The sequence below is a fragment of the Salminus brasiliensis genome, chromosome 15 (genome assembly GCF_030463535.1).
Source record: "Salminus brasiliensis chromosome 15, fSalBra1.hap2, whole genome shotgun sequence".
Taxonomy (NCBI): domain Eukaryota; kingdom Metazoa; phylum Chordata; class Actinopteri; order Characiformes; family Bryconidae; genus Salminus; species Salminus brasiliensis.
Window position 1 is genome coordinate 35,515,750 of NC_132892.1, and position 17,935 is coordinate 35,533,684.

Genomic DNA, 17,935 nt, shown 5'->3' on the forward strand with positions numbered 1-17,935 from the left:
CGGCATCATCATCATCATCATCATCAACAACAGCATCATCATCATCAACAACAACAGCATCATCAACAACAACAGCATCATCATAAACAACAACAGCATCATCATCAACAACAACAGCATCATCATAAACAATATCATCATCATCAGCAACAACAACAGCATCATCATAAACAACATCATCATCATCAGTAATGGTTTCCAATCAGGATGGTTCTCTCAGTGGTATCTGGGCAGATTCAGCTACACCAGCCCTCCCACTGCTCAGGATTCACTGGTAGAACTGAAGGCCGTCAGAATAACCAGCAACACTATTGAGAATCAACCAATCACGCTCTGATTTACTGTTGAGGGTGACATTTGTCTAGTCCTTCTGGAGGTTCTAGATACATTACTGACTGTCATTGTACACACAGGAACATTTGGTGAAGAACCTTTTCAGCAAGTGGCTATTCTGTGGCTTTGCTTAAAGATCCTTTGTAAGGCCATTAAAATATTTGATTATTTATGGATATACTTATTAAAATATCTGTTTATGATGAATCTGGATCTTCTGTTATTCAAATGTATTTAATGTCATTTAAATTCATTATATGTCATTTTAATTTAAATTTCATATTTTAGTTTAAAAATGGGTTCAGAGATTTCAGACACAGTCATCAACAGGTTGTCAGCTTCAGTGTAGTCACTCACGTTGTAGCTCCGCCTTTCTGGACGTATTCAACTGGGCTAGTTCTTGCTCTTTAGCCTTCACCTTCTCCTGCAGACGCGCTATCTGATCCTCTGTGGAGTCACAGACACACACTCAGCTCACTTTCAATCACTGTGAATGGGCGGGGCTAAACTGTTATACACTGAATGGGTGGGGCTAAACTGCTTATCATCATTAGAGCTTTTTGAAACATGGGGTTGTTCAGACTTACTATTTTCAGCACTGCCGCAGCCGCTCCTCTTCAGGAAGGCGATCTCTTTATTCATCTCCTCGATTTCCTTCTCCAGGCCTTAAACAGTTCACACAGTTCAGGTTCTCTATACGTTCTGCTGGTTCTAGTGTTCATAATGTTATGGAGAGAGTACAGTTCTTCTGGAGGAACTCACCTGTGGCTTTCTTCAAGGCATCTGCTTTCAGTTCTGCTTGCAGGTTTTCCAACTTGGCAATTTCGTCCTTCAGAACGAGCACCTGAATGGCTGTCCGGGGAACACCGAGAAACAGTGTGAGGTTCTAGATTCAGTTCATGATCATTATTGATTAATTATTCATCAATTATTAACTCATTTATGACTCACTCAGCTGAGCTTTCTCATCTCCTGTGGAACCCACTTTGGTCATCAACGTCTGGATCTCTTTATCCAGTGCTGTGGTCAGAAACAGTACTCAGGTTAACTGGTAAAACACCTCCACACACACAGCTGACCATCACCAGCGTCCAGCCGGAACCAGAGGTCCAACTCACCGTCTATCTCAGCCAGGTACTCCGCAATGCTCTGGTCCTGCTGCTTCGAGACTTTCCGCATCGACTCCATCAGCTTCAGGACTGAACCACAAGAACAGATCTGCGTTAGTGCTTCATTAGTGATGATTATTAGATTATTAATGAGATATTAGTGCTTCATTAGTGATGATTATTAGATTATTAATGAGCTATTAGTGCCTCATTAGTGATGATTATCAGATTATTAATGAGATATTAGTGCTTCATTAGTGATGATTATTAGATTATTAATGAGCTATTAGTGCCTCATTAGTGATGATTATCAGATTATTAATGAGATATTAGTGCCTCATTAGTGATGATTATTAGATTATTAATAAACTATAAGTGCGTCATTAGTGATGATTATTAGATTATTCATGAGCTATTAGTGCCTCATTAGTGATGATTATTAGATTATTAATAAACTATAAGTGCGTCATTAGTGATGATTATTAGATTATTCATGAGCTATTAGTGCCTCATTAGTGATGATTATTAGATTATTAATGAGCTATTAGTGCTTCATTAGTGGTGATTATTAGATTATTAATAAACTATAAGTGCGTCATTAGTGATGATTATTAGATTATTAATGAGCTATTAGTGCCTCATTAGTGATGATTATTAGATTATTAATAAACTATAAGTGCGTCATTAGTGATGATTATTAGATTTTTAATGAGATATTAGTGCTTCATTAGTGATGCTTATTAGGTTATTAATAAGCTATTAGAAGGTCACTCACGCTCATCAGAGTCCACTCTCGCTTTTCCCAGCTCTTTCTTCATATTCTTCAGTTCTTCAGTCTTCTTCTTCAGGTCCTTCTGAAGCTCTGTAAAAGAACCACACACCATCCCCAACCTTAACCAACTCAACACTGAAGAAGGAAGTTCAGTAAGTAAATGAAGGACCCCCGGTGTAAGGTGGGGGGTGTGGGGGGGTACGCACCATCAGTATTTCCCTCCGACTTGGTGAGTTTGTGCTGCAGGGCGCTGATCTCCTCTGAGAGCGTCTGGATCGTCAACACTGAAAACAACACACACACAAACACACACTTCCTGCATTAGCATTCCTATATATACTCCTGTCTGTCCTCACCAGCCTCGGTATTACCGGCTCTGCATGGCGAGGGTTTGCATCATACCTGCAGGGACGCTCATACCAGGTAACATGGCAGGGGTCTCTCCACTGGCGTTACACAAGGCTCGGTTCCTGGTCCTCTTCTTTTCCTGCTCTTTTGGTACACTGGCTCTCTCACCACTGTTACGCCGATAACACTCATTCTCTCTTTCCCACCGTCCGACACACAGGTCTCCACCTGCATCTCAGCATGCCTCGCCGACGTCTCGTCTTGGATGGCGGCTCACCACCTCAAACTCAACCCCAGCAAGACAGAGCTGCTGTACATCCCGGGAACTGCTGGACCAAAAAACGATCTTGCCATCACCTTTGATAACTGACTGGTCACTCCCTCTACAGAAGCTGGAAGCCTTGGTGTCGTCATGGATGATCAGTTATCGTTCTCAAATCATGTTGCAGTTCTGACTCGGTCCTGCAGATTTCTCCTGTATAACATCCGGAGCTACCCAGGTGCTCGTTCAGTCTCTCCTCACTTCAAGACTTGACCACTGCAGCTCTCTTCTGGCTGGTCTCCCTCTGCACACCATCAGACCCCTGCAGCTGATCCAGAACACAGCGGGTCGGGTCGTCTTCAACGTTTCTAAATTCAGCCATGTTCAGCTTCTCCACTGCTGAGTTCTCTCTTCACTGGCTTCCTGTAGCTGCTGCCCTCATCAGATTCAGACCCCTGACTCTGGTCTACAAAGCCAAGACTGGACCAGCCAGCCCCTCCGTACTTGATGGCGATGGTCAATCAAAAGCCGATCTGCACCAAGAGCCCTTCCAGCTTCAAGTACGGCTTGGCTCGACCCGCCATCCTTTAAGATCCAGGAAGACGAGCGTCCAGACTTTTTACTGTCCTGCACCGAAGTGGTGGAACGAACTTCCCCTGGGTGTCCGAACAGCAGAGTCCAACACTCACTGTCCTCAAACCCAGACTGAAGACCCTCCTCTTCTGACAGTGACGAGTGTAAAGTGTGTGGAGGACTGTGTCTCCAGACTGACTTCTGTGTTTAGTAGTATGTACGTGTAAATGTAGCTACATTAGCCTCCTAGCTCCACTGCTAATTACTGCAGTTTGTTAGCTACATCAAAGCTAATTAAACTTTTAAAAGGTAGCTAATCAGCTCTTCACTCACCTTGACGAGCAAAGGTGTTATTCAGCTGCGAAAGTTCTTTATTAAACTTATTCTGGATCTCTGTAACACACACACACACACACACACACACACAGACACACACACACACACACACACACACACACACACACAGACACACACACACACACTAGATTAAACATGTTTCATTTTAACAGTAAAAAACACCAACCCTTCATTTGTATTGTATTACTTTCCCCCTGAGCTGAATGGGTGGGGCTAAACTACAGTAGGCTGAATGGGTGGGGCTAAACTGCTGTAGGCTGAATGGGTGGGGCTAAACTACTGTAGGCTAAATAGGTGGGGCTAAACTGCTGTAGGCTGAATGGGTGGGGCTAAACTACTGTAGGCTAAATAGGTGGGGCTAAACTGCTGTAGGCTGAATGGGTGGGGCTAAACTACTGTAGGCTAAATAGGTGGGGCTAAACTGCTGTAGGCTGAATGGGTGGGGCTAAACTACTGTAGGCTAAATAGGTGGGGCTAAACTGCTGTAGGCTGAATGGGTGGGGATAAACAGCTGTAGGCTGAATGGGCAGGGCTAAACAGCTGTAGTGTGGGTGGGGCTTAATATTGTATAAAGAGTACTTCACCATTGACAGTCTCAGTGCACTTCTTGGCCTCCTCCAGCTCCTGCTGCAGCTCTGAGAGAGTGGAGTAAAGCCAGGGTCAGTAAAGGGTTAATCAGATCTGTATGATCAGACTGATCAGATCCAGCTCCACTCTTACTTCTGTGTGCTGCTCTAGCTGTGTTCCTCTCCACCTCCGCCTTCTTCACTCTGTCCTCCAGATCTAAGAGACAGCCTTCATCAGCACTGACACCATTACACAAGTACACCACATGTCCAAAAGTATCCGGACAGATTACTCATCAGCACTGACACCATTACACAAGTACACCACATGTCCAAAAGTATCCGGACAGATTACTCATCAGCACTGACACCATTACACAAGTACACCACATGTCTAAAAGTATCCGGACAGATTACTCATCAGCACTGACACCATTACACAAGTACACCACATGTCCAAAAGTATCCGGACAGATTATGCTCATGAACATGGAAAACTCTACATTTCCTGTTTTGGATGTACGAGCAGTGATGTCAGAGGGAAGGGCTTAGGAGATCTGGAGATGAACAGTGTACAGTTTGTGTAGATGGGTGGATGGACAGATGGATGGAATAGCTCACCTGTTATTTTAGCAGCTGTCTCCTCATCTTTCTCCTGGGCTTTTTGCTTGGTCAGCCTCAGTTCCTCGATGAGCTGGGTGATTTTGGTGACTGGAAGGGATGGAACCGTTAAAGGAGGTTTACTCTCACTGTTTCCATTCAGGCTCTGATTTCAGAATGGTGTCCAGCCCAGTACAACATCCACAGGTCATGTCATCAGTGTTGTGGAAAATCACAAACTCAAATTCTGTTCTGCTGTTCTTCTGAACTTCACTGAACTATTTGGTATCCAGTATGAATTATTTAATATTCATTTAACATCCAAATTATTCAGTATCTACTAGGAATTATCATTAGTTTCCATTATTAATTATTTTGTATTGCCTTTGAACTATTCATTTTATATTTTTTATAAGATTTAATATATTTTATCAATTATTCAGTACTCAGTATGAATTATTCAGTAGCTTCTATGAACTATTCGGCATCTACTATGCATTATTTAATATCCACTATCAATTACTCAGTATCTAGTATGAATTATTTAATATCTAATGTCAATTATTCAGTACCCAGTATAAATTATTTACTATTGACTATAAACTATTCAGTATGTACTATGAATGATTTAAAATCTACCAAATCTACTATTTAGTATGCAGTATGAATTAGTTCATGTCTAAAATAAATTATTTAGTATCCAGTATGAATTATTTAATATTTTATATCAAGTATTCAGTATCCAGTATGAATTATTTATTATTGACTACAAACTATTAAGTATATACTATGAATTATTTAAAATCTTAATCCAATTCTTTAGTATCCAGTATGAATGATTTAAAATCTAAAATCAATTCTTTATTATCCAGTATGAATTATTTAATATTTTATATAAAGTATTCAGTATCCAGTATGAATTAATTACTATTGACTACGAACTATTAAGTATATACTATAAATTATTTAAAATCTACCATAAAGTATTTAGTATCCAGTATGAATTATTTAAAATCTAAAATCAATTTTTAAGAATCCAGTATGAATTATTTAAAATCTAAAATCAATTATTCAGTATCCAGTATGAATTATTTACTATTAACTATGAACTATTCAGTATGTACTATGAATTATTTAAAATCTATCATACATTATTTAGTATCCAGTATGAATTATTTAAAATCTAAAATCAATTCTTTAGAATCCAGTATGAATTATTTAAAATCTAAAATCAATTATTCAGTATCCAGTATGAATTATTTACTATTAACTATGAACTATTCAGTATCTACTATGAATTATTTAAAATCTACCATACATTATTTAGTATCCAGTATGAATTATTTAAAATCTATATATAATATCTATACATAATCTAATATGAAGTAGTATATTTTCACTGTTATTCTCTTACCCTTCTGTGCTAATTCAGCATCCTTCTTGTTTAGAGACTGGATGCCTTTGTCCAGCTCCTGCTTGGTCTTGGTCAGCTTGTTCTCCAGTACTGCCACAGAAATGTGCATAGATCAGAACGGCAAGCACAGGCTCAGAAAGGTGGGTGTTTCTGCTTGAATGGGCTCTTTATGAAGTGATGTAGTGAGTGGTACCTTTTACTTCAGCAGCTGAAGAATCCTTCACCTTCCTGATTTCATCCTTCAGCTTCTGCACCTCAGTTCTCAGAGAGACAATGTCTCTGGCTGGAAAGCAAGCAGGTTATGAAGAACCACATCTGAGTCAACACTGATTTTAACCTGTGTTCCTGAACAGTGCCTGTGCCTCCCAGACCCTTCAGACTTTAATACAGCGTCTGTTCAACAGCTTCTACGAGGGATACCTACAAATGCTTGCACACATGCTCATTTGCAGTATCCCATCAACCACCTAGCCATTCTATCATGAAGTGCTATTAATCACCTAGAATACCATGGCAGCTGCATAGCAACACCACAGTCACACCCTGGTATACCAGAGCAGCCACTTCACAACACCATAGCAACCTCCAATATCCATACTATAATGACCTCTCATGAAGCAACATGCTAGAATCCAACTGCCTAGCAACTACATGGATCACCACATCAACCACCTAGCAACTTCCTGAGCTGAAAGGAAGCCTTAATGTTTGTTTTCACATGGCATATACCTCAACACCCCTCAATATACCTCAACACCCCTCAATATACCTCAACTCCCCTCAATATACCTCACTACGACTCAACAGCCCTCAATATACCTCAACACCCCTCAATATACCTCACTACGACTCAACAGCCCTCAATATACCTCAACACCCCTCAATATACCTCACTACGACTCAACAGCCCTCAATATACCTCAACACCCCTCAATATACCTCACTATGCCTCAACACCCCTCAATATACCTCACTACGACTCAACAGCCCTCAATATACCTCAACACCCCTCAATATACCTCAACACCCCTCAATATACCTCAATATACCTCACTATGACTCAACACCCCTCAATATACCCCAACACCCCTCAATATACCTCACTATGCCTCAACACCCCTCAATATACCTCACTATGCCTCAACACCCCTCAATATACCTCACTATGCCTCAACACCCCTCAATATACCTTACTATGCCTCAACACCCCTCAATATACCTTACTATGCCTCAACACCCCTCAATACACCCCAATATCCCCAATACCCCTCAATGTACCTCAATTCCCCTCAGTATACCTCACTACCCCTCAGTATACCACAATACCTCTCAATATACCTCAAATCCCCTCCAAACCCCTCAACATACCTCAATACCCTTCAACACCTCTAAGTACCCCTCAACATACCTCAGTACCCCTCAACATATTTACTAATATATCTAAATAAAGGCTGATTGTAATTATTGGTCATATTTAATGGGACACTGCTGTAAATGCACTGAATCTGGGTGACATTGGAGAGTGTATGTGTACTCACTCAGCTGGTCCACGTTGCTGCCTTTCTTCACCAGCTCGGCTATCTTTTTTTCCAGTGTGTCCTCTGTCTTTTTCAACAGCTCCTCCAGATCTATAATTATACAACCATCATCCTCATCATCTTCATCATATATAATACATAATGTAATGCCCATAATAATAACTGTAACAGCCATAAATATATACATGATGTATAACACATTATTGTGACTAAAGTATATATTTGCAGTTCATTAAGGGTTAACTGTTTGGTACTAAACGATTAAGTAATTAGAGACTGGTAATTAGTATCTGAGTACACTGTTCGTTTAGTCTGTCACTGGTTTATAGTTTATTCATTAACTCTGCAGTGATTACTGTTGATTACACAGCTAATTAACTAACTGGATAGTAAGTATTTGTGGTAATTATGCAAATAAGGAGGCATTATGGTTAAGTAATGTGAAATAATTAATTAATGGTTCAGTAACAGGAAGTAATGAGTAATTGATTAGATTAAAGTAATGCATGTATGTAGATGCAATGTAGCAATAAATGATTAGATTAACTGGTTAATAATTAATTATTTATGTAATTAACTAACATAATTAAACAGATAAATAATTCAACTATCAGAATAAGTACTAATTAGTCTTTATATGAGTAAAACTAACTGATGAGTTCATTATCAGTTTAATTAACAGCAGTTAGTACAGATTTAATTCATAAATAAACTCATTAACCATCTATTTCAGCAGTTAATCAATAATAATGATTAATAAACAGCTAATTAACATAGTAATAATCAGTAATCTATGACAGTGTTGCAGTAATTGATACGTATTTGTGAACCTTGAAGTAAAGTGTTAACTATAGACGTGTATAGAGGAGAAATACATACCGGAGATCTGCTTCTCATAGCGCTTGGTGATCGTACCAATCAGCTTCTTTAGCCAGCTCACATCCGACAGCATGACCATGTTCTTCAGCACTGAGCGAGGAGAGCAGGACACTCCAGATCAGTTCCACACTCTGCTCTTACTGAATAGCTACTCTCAAACCCATTCACTTTGTGGACAAAAGTATGTGGACATCTAGGGTACACGCAGGGAGTTGCCCCCCCTTTGCTGCTGTAACAGCCTTTACTCTTCAGGACTTCAAGACTAGATGTTGGAACATTACTGATTATTTGATTGTATTTAGGCCTGAGAGTGAGAACATTGCATTTTTGAGCTCTGGCACTCACACTCATCCCAAAGGTAGTGGATGGAGCTCCACCACCACTCCAGAAAGCACACGTTGAGGCTCGGCTACACTACCCCCCTAGCCCGCACTCGGCATAGGACACAGGGACCTTAGGTAACCCCATGCGCTTTTCTATTGAGACTGGCCTATAGAAGCTGTGTGTAAACTCAGCAATGGAACTGTAATGCAGCATAGTTGCTAATAAGAGGGGGTGTCCACAAACTTTCGGACATAGTGTTTCTCAAATCATCTTCAATCTAGTCTAAATATGTAATATTACTCATTTTGAGAATGTTGTTATTACACTATAAATACTAAGTTTTTTAAAAGTCTCGGAGTGCTGCTGCTGCTACTGCACTATGGAGGTTTGGTGGTGGAGCTGCAGGAGGAGAACCTCTCTCCAGAACTGCTATGTAACGCTGCAGAACCCATAGAGTCATATTAGTGTAAACTCCTGTAGTATTACTCTACCACCTCCACCCACATGCTGCTCCACCTTCAGATCAAGCTTCTGCAGCTCTCACACTGTCCAGAAATGCACGTGTAAAGCGTGCATTTTGGCTCAAAGTGCAAATTCCACTTTCAGACTGTAGGGGGAGCCCAGTAGCAACAGGAAATACCAATTCCACATAATGTTGCATTAAAGAACAGAATTACCTGCCAACAAGACACTCTCCATAAAGCCAATTATAAATAGATTTAAATTAATTAAATAATAATAATAATAATAAATAAATAAATAAATAAAGATTATTATATTTTACATTTAGGATTAATGATATATATATATATATATATATATATATATATATATATATATATATATATATATATATATATATAAAACCATATAAACCAGCAAAGCCTGGCGATCAGGGCTGGATATTCAGAGAGAAAGCTCAGAGCTCAGAGCTAAACTCACCCAGTTTGGCAGGGTGGGAGTCGTTCAGCTCGTCAATCAGTTTGATCAGTTGCTGCTGCAGACCTGTGAATAAAGCCCACACACAGTGTTCAACTCCACTCATCCATGAAGCTGAAGCTGAAGTGAATATCTGATTCCGACTGATCAGACGCTACGTCTTCAACAGCGGGAGCTCCGTCACTAAAACCAGTGTGAATTCTGTTTATCAGTATCGGAAAATCAGTATGTGTCAATATCAAAAGTATCCTGTTTATACGCAATGTGATTTATTCAGTATGTATTAATACCAGTATGAATTGTGTTTACAGTTTACGTTGTTGCTATCAGTGATGATGGATCCTCTGAATACCTGTGACTTTTGTTGATACTGTAGATCAATATTAGTCTGAACTTAGTTCATATCAGTGTGACGTAATACCAGTATGTATCTTGTCAGTACCAGTATGAATTACATTGTTAATACCAATGTGTATCTTCTCAATACAGGTGTGAATTGTGTTAATACTAGTATGTTGTGTATCTTCTTAATTTTAGTATATATTTACTAAATACCAGTGTGAATTTCGCTGATACCAGTATGTATCTTCTTAATTTCAGTATGTAGTGTGAATTGTGTTTCAGTGTGTATCTTATCAATACCAGTGTGAATTTAGTTGATAAAACTATCAGTGTTAATTCTAGGGTGTATTTTGTTAATATCAGTGTATATATCATCGGTATTAGTAAACATTGTGTCAATACCAGCTTGTATATTTTACCAGTATGTATCTTTTTTGTCAGAGTGTGTATTGCATAAAATAATCCAGCTCATGTATTCATCTTTAGCTTATATTAATATTAGACATTTATTAATATTACTGTACTAATAAATATAAAATGGAATAATGGTGTAATTTCCCTTTAACTCACCATTGATTTGATCCAAACCGTCCAGTTGCACAACTTTACTCTGCAAGTTCTGGATCTCCGTTGTCTTCTCTATTATCATCAGAACTGGACGGAACACATAAATGAGTTTATTTCAGATGATACTTGAGCAGATTAATAAACCCAGTGTAAAAATGTAAACAGTGTAAATATTTGAAATAGTAACAGTGTGTCTAGTAGTAAACTCTGTACTAATACTTAGAATGATACTTAAGTATACTGCACTGAATCCACTACTGTTCTTGCATTCTAAACATGTGCTATACTTTACTACTAAGTATTATACTTTACTTACTGAAGTAAAGTAGTGCATTTGATTGGTAGTTACCTAAACTAGTACAGCGGTGAACACCAGTGTGTAGAAGTATGTAGAATTGTACATACTATACAAAGAGTATAAAAGTGAATTCAATTACAAGTATTTAATAACAATTCATTATAGTAAAGAATACAGAACAAATACTTTAGAATGTGCTTAAACATTTGAATTGATTTAGTACAGGTACTTAATGGAGTTTAAGTATGGCAGTAAATTCAGTACTTAAAATTATTATTAAGTAAATAAGTACAAATACTTGTACTTATAAATGGTAAAGTATAGTAGTACATTCAGGAAGAGTTAAGATTTTGTAGTCTGCAGGAACAGCGAGTTAGTCTCCAGGCTTTACGTACTTTTGTCAGCATTTTGATTACTTGATCGAAGCTCGTCCTTTATCCAGTTGAGCTCAATAATCTTGTTTTTCAGCTGTTCCTTCAGTTCTGTACAAAAACACAATTATCCAACATCGGCATAATCCAAACATCAGGAATCCTCAGATTTGTCTAGCGTAGAGACTCAAACCCCATATAGAATAAATATATTAGTAATGCTAGTGACTGTATCCACATTTTGAAAATATAATAAATACATTAATATTATGCTTTCATCAAATGCTTGTGTGTAACTTTGATCACATTTCAAAAAGTAAGAAATTTTAAAAATACTTTACTATTTAAGTTTACTTTTAGTTCAGATTAGTTACATTTAATTGAACATAAATTAAATAAAAAATGTTTTTAAATAAGCTTTTTAGACATTTTTGCCAAGTGTATTAAAAAGAGCTACTACAGTAATTCACTGAGCACACTGAAATGTCTGATAAAGTTATAGAAGTATATTACTGAAGGATACCCCTTAAGTATATTAAGGGGTATATTAGCGTAAGTATATTAGCATAAGTATATTAGTGTAAGTATATTAGTGTAAATATGTTACGCTAATATATTAGCGTAAGGATATTAGCGTAAGTATATTAGTGTAAGTATATTACTGTAAGTATATTAGTGTAAGTACATTAATGTAAGTATATTAGTGTAAGTATATTAGTGTATGTTAGTGTAAGTATATTAGTGTAAGTATATTAGTGTAAGTATATTAAAATATATAAGTGTAAGTATATTAGAGTATATTAGTGTAAGTATATTAGTGCATATTAGTGTATGTTAGTGTAAGTATATTAGTGTAAGTATATTAATGTAAGTATATTAGTGTAAGTATATTAGTGTAAGTATATTAATGTAAGTATATTAGTGTAAGTATATTAGTGTATATTAATGTAAGTATATTACTGTAAGTATATTAGTGTATATTAGTGTAAGTATATTAGTGTATATTAATGTAAGTATATTAGTGTAAGTATATTAGTGTAAGTATATTAGTGTATATTAGTGTAAGTATATAAGTGTAAGTATATTTGTCTAAGTATATTAATGTAAGTATATTAGTGTAAGTATATTAGTGTATATTAGTGTATGTTAGTGTAAGTATATTAGTGTAAGTATATTTGTGTAAGTATATTAAAATATATAAGTGTAAGTATATTAGAGTATATTAGTGTAAGTATATAAGTGTATATTAGTGTATATTAGTGTAAGTATATTAGTGTATATTAGTGTAAGTATATTAGTGTAAGTATATAAGTGTATATTAGTGTATATTAGTGTAAGTATATTAGTGTAAGTATATTAGTGTATATTAGTGTATATTAGAGTATATTAGTGTAAGTATATTAGTGTATATTAGTGTAAGTATATTAGTGTATATTAGTGTAAGTATATTAGTGAAAGTATATTAGTGTATGTTAGTGTAAGTATATTAGTGTATATTAGTGTATATATGTGTAAGTATATTAGTGTATATTAGTGTATATTAGTGTAAGTATATTAGTGTATGTTAGTGTAAGTATATTAGTGTAAGTATATTAACTGTATATTAGTGTATATTAGTGTAAGTATATTAGTGTATGTTAGTGTAAGTATATTAGTGTAAGTATATTAACTGTATATTAGTGTATGTTAGTGTAAGTATATTAGTGTATGTTAGTGTAAGTATATTAACTGTATATTAGTGTATATTAGTGTAAGTATATTAACTGTATATTAGTGTATATTAGTGTAAGTATATTAGTGTAAGTATATTAGTGTATATTAGAGTATATTAGTGTATATTAGTGTATATTAGTGTAAGTATATTAGTGTATATTAGTGTATATTAGTGTAAGTATATTAGTGAATATTAGTGTAAGTATATTAGTGTAAGTATATTAGTGTATATTAGAGTATATTAGTGTATATTAGTGTAAGTATATTAGTGTATGTTAGTGTAAGTATATTAGTGAATATTAGTGTAAGTATATTAGTGTATATTAGTGTAAGTATATTAGTGTATATTAGAGTATATTAGTGTATGTTAGTGTAAGTATATTAGTGAATATTAGTGTAAGTATATTAGTGTAAGTATATTAGTGTATATTAGTGTAAGTATATTAGTGTATATTAGTGTATATTAGTGTATATTAGAGTATATTAGTGTATATTAGTGTATATTAGTGTAAGTATATTAGTGTATGTTAGTGTAAGTATATTAGAGTATATTAGTGTATATTAGTGTAAGTATATTAGTGTATGTTAGTGTAAGTATATTAGTGAATATTAGTGTAAGTATATTAGTGTATGTTAGTGTAAGTATATTAGTGAATATTAGTGTAAGTATATTAGTGTAAGTATATTAGTGTATATTAGAGTATATTAGTGTATATTAGTGTATATTAGAGTATATTAGTGTATATTAGAGTATATTAGTGTAAGTATATTAGTGTATATTAGTGTATATTAGAGTATATTAGTGTATATTAGAGTATATTAGTGTAAGTATATTAGTGTATGTTAGTGTAAGTATATTAGTGAATATTAGTGTAAGTATATTAGTGTAAGTATATTAGTGTATATTAGTGTAAGTATATTAGTGTATATTAGAGTATATTAGTGTAAGTATATTAGTGTAGACTCTAGTGCCCTGTAGCAGAATTAAGCTTAGCGTACTGGAGTCCACTGTTTTCTCTAGGGATTTCATGTATGAGGAGAACCTCACTGTTTAACTCTTCTGGCGACGTCTCTCTCGCGATGTTGCTTCTGATGTTGTCTATCTCGATGTTCAGCGCCACGATCTCCAGAACTGTGGTGGAGAATTAGGGAAGGATGAAACAACAGGTGTTCTAGCAAGAATACAGCACAGGTAAGGAACGTACAAGAGCTCCAGCAGATCCACTTACCCTGTTTGAGGCTGGTGTCGTGAAGTTTTCCCAAGGTGCTATTCAGCTGCTTCGTCAAACCTGCAAAACAAAGAGAAGCACTGACTCACATCAGGGCTGAACACATGTGGGTCTCTAATACGCAAGAGCAGCTCAGGGTGCTTAACAGTGCTCACAAATCCAACCTGAAGCACATACAGGAACCACTGAAATAAAAATCAGATACATATTCATAAATATGAAAGATAAACGAATAAGAAAGAGGAATTAAAGACTGATTTCTATATTGTGTTATTCATAAATCATTCAGTATTTGTGTATGGTGGTATTTTTGTATTGCTGTATTTGTGTATTGTAAAATTTGTATACTGTGGTATTTCTACATTACAGTATCTGTGTACTGTGGTATTTGAGTATTATGGTATTTGGGTACTGTGGTTTCTGTGTATTGTGATATTTGTATATTAGGATATTCGTATATTGTGGTATTTGTGTATTATGATATTTCTATATTATGGTGTACTGTGGTTTCTATGTATTGTGGTATTTCTGTATTATGGTACTTAAGTACTATGGTATTTGAGCATTATGGTATTTTACTATTATGTATTAAGTATTAATGTTTAGGATATTTGTGTATTATGGTATTTCTATAATAGGGCTATTGTGTATTGTGTTATTTGTATACTGTGGTATTTGTGTATTATGGTATTTGTGTATTATGGTATTTGAGTATTATGGTATTTGAGTATTATGGTATCTGTGTATTATGGAATTTGAGTATTATGGTATTTGTGTAATATGGTATCTGTGTATTATGGTATTTGAGTATTATGGTATTTGTTTAATATGGTATCTGTGTATTATGGAATTTGAGTATTATGGTATTTGTGTAATATGGTATCTGTGTATTATGGTATTTGAGTATTATGGTATTTGAGTAATATGGTATTTGTGTAATATGGTATCTGTGTATTATGGTATTTGAGTATTATGGTATTTGAGTATTATGGTATTTGGGTAATATGGTATCTGTGTATTATGGAATTTGAGTATTATGGTATTTGTGTAATATGGTATCTGTGTATTATGGTATTTGAGTATTGTGGTATTTGTGTAATATGGTATTTGTGTATTATGGTATTTGAGTATTGTGGTATTTGTGTAACATGGTATTTGTGTAATATGCTATCTGTGTATTATGTATTTGAGTAATATGGTATTTGTGTAATATGGTATCTGTGTATTATGGTATTTGAGTATTATGGTATTTGTGTAATATGGTATTTGTGTAATATGGTATCTGTGTATTATGGTATTTGAGTATTATGGTATTTGTGTAATATGGTATCTGTGTAATATGCAATCTGTGTATTATGGTATTTGAGTAATATGGTATCTGTGTATTATGGTATTCGAGTATTATGGTATTTGTGTAATATGGTATTTGTGTAATATGGTATCTGTGTATTATGGTATCTGAGTATTATGGTATTTGTGTAATATGGTATCTGTGTATTATGGAATTTGAGTATTATGGTATTTGTGTAATATGGTATCTGTGTATTATGGAATTTGAGTATTATGGTATTTGTGTAATATGGTATCTGTGTATTATGGTATTTGAGTATTGTGGTATTTGTGTAATATGGTATCTGTGTATTGTGGAATTTGAGTATTATGGTATTTGTGTAATATAGTATCTGTGTATTATGGTATTTGAGTATTGTGGTATTTGTGTAATATGGTATTTGTGTATTATGGTATTTGAGTATTGTGGTATTTGTGTAACATGGTATTTGTGTAATATGCTATCTGTGTATTATGTATTTGAGTATTATGGTATTTGTGTAATATGGTATCTGTGTATTATGGTATTCGAGTATTATGGTATTTGTGTAATATGGTATTTGTGTAATATGGTATCTGTGTATTATGGTATTTGAGTATTATGGTATTTGTGTAATATGGTATCTGTGTATTATGGTATTTGAGTATTATGGTATTTGAGTAATATGGTATTTGTGTAATATGGTATCTGTGTATTATGGTATTTGAGTATTATGGTATTTTTGTATTATGGTATTTGAGTAATATGGTATTTGTGTAATATGGTATCTGTGTATTATGGTATTTGAGTATTGTGGTATTTGTGTAATATGGTATTTGTGTATTATGGTATTTGAGTATTGTGGTATTTGTGTAACATGGTATTTGTGTAATATGCTATCTGTGTATTATGTATTTAAGTAATATGGTATTTGTGTAATATGGTATCTGTGTATTATGGTATTCGAGTATTATGGTATTTGTGTAATGTGGTATTTGTGTAATATGGTATCTGTGTATTATGGTATTTGAGTATTATGGTATTTGTGTAATATGCTATCTATCTGTGTAATATGCTATCTGTGTATTATGTATTTGAGTAATATGGTATTTGTGTAATATGGTATCTGTGTATTATGGTATTTGAGTATTGTGGTATTTGTGTAATATGGTATTTGTGTAATATGGTATCTGTGTATTATGGTATTTGAGTATTGTGGTATTTGTGTAATATGGTATTTGTGTAATATGGTATCTGTGTATTATGGTATCTGTGTAATATGGTATTTGAGTATTATGTAGTTTGTAATCAGAAGATCAGAAGAAGAGAAGATCTCACCGTTGTATTTCGTATTTAGGTCCTCACACGCCTCCGTTCTGTCAGCCAGAGTTTTCTCCAGATCTGGAGGGAGAGAAGTTCCAGCGTTAATCAGGTTCTTAGACATTCACTCTGGTTCCAGTGAAAAGATGAAACAGTACATCAACAGAGGGAATGTGGATCTTCATTATTTTTATTAGATACAGAGGCTTTAATTCTGGGTTCTTCTGATGAGTCCCTACATTAAAAGCATTCAGAGTCTTTAACAGACGTCTGACTGCTGAACACACGAGCAAACCAGGTAGCCAGTGTTACCTCTAGGAATTTAGAAACATTCAAATAGCCCCGCCACCAAAAGACTTTCACCCCTGTCGCTTTTCAACCCTCCCTCCAAACTCCAAGATCATCATGGATCATCATCTCTTTAAAGGAAGGGCCTAAAGAATTCATACTGGACTGTCTTACGTTTGTTCTCCTTCAGCAGTTCAGAAATCGCCTCTTCTTTCATCACCAGCTTCTTCTGGAGATCTGGGAGGACACGAGGTGGAGGAAGGAATCAGTCTGTTTGTGTGATACTGAGAGGAGCAGCAGTTTCAAGGCTGACTGTAGGAGTGAAGGATCTACAGAGCCCAGAGAAACCCACCTGCTATCTTAACCTGCGCTGCTTCCTTCTCTCCAGTCCAGCGGATCCGAGTCTCCTGAAGCTCCAACTGAACACTCAGGATCCTGGAAACTGAAGAAAACACAGAATACATTATCATCTTCATCATCATCA

The 17,935-nt window shown here is 35.3% G+C and overlaps 1 protein-coding gene across 1 annotated transcript in view; it reads right to left on the bottom strand.

Annotated features, from left to right (window-relative positions):
• Positions 1-17,915, bottom strand: part of LOC140535610 (uncharacterized) — a 68,656-nt gene extending 50,741 nt beyond the window's left edge. Inside the window, exons 1-23 of the mRNA XM_072657007.1 lie at positions 17,804-17,915; positions 17,626-17,688; positions 17,182-17,244; positions 14,535-14,594; positions 14,354-14,437; positions 11,617-11,703; positions 10,927-11,010; positions 10,018-10,080; positions 8,752-8,841; positions 7,873-7,962; positions 6,528-6,617; positions 6,335-6,424; positions 4,942-5,031; positions 4,475-4,537; positions 4,339-4,389; positions 3,731-3,790; positions 2,421-2,498; positions 2,218-2,304; positions 1,452-1,532; positions 1,285-1,353; positions 1,096-1,185; positions 921-998; positions 691-780 (exon numbers count right to left, since the gene is read on the bottom strand). Coding sequence (XP_072513108.1) covers positions 691-780; positions 921-998; positions 1,096-1,185; positions 1,285-1,353; positions 1,452-1,532; positions 2,218-2,304; positions 2,421-2,498; positions 3,731-3,790; positions 4,339-4,389; positions 4,475-4,537; positions 4,942-5,031; positions 6,335-6,424; positions 6,528-6,617; positions 7,873-7,962; positions 8,752-8,841; positions 10,018-10,080; positions 10,927-11,010; positions 11,617-11,703; positions 14,354-14,437; positions 14,535-14,594; positions 17,182-17,244; positions 17,626-17,688; positions 17,804-17,915 — 1,813 coding nt within the window. The remainder of the gene's footprint in view (positions 1-690; positions 781-920; positions 999-1,095; positions 1,186-1,284; positions 1,354-1,451; positions 1,533-2,217; positions 2,305-2,420; positions 2,499-3,730; positions 3,791-4,338; positions 4,390-4,474; positions 4,538-4,941; positions 5,032-6,334; positions 6,425-6,527; positions 6,618-7,872; positions 7,963-8,751; positions 8,842-10,017; positions 10,081-10,926; positions 11,011-11,616; positions 11,704-14,353; positions 14,438-14,534; positions 14,595-17,181; positions 17,245-17,625; positions 17,689-17,803) is intronic.
• Between the last annotated feature and the right edge of the window lie 20 nt (positions 17,916-17,935).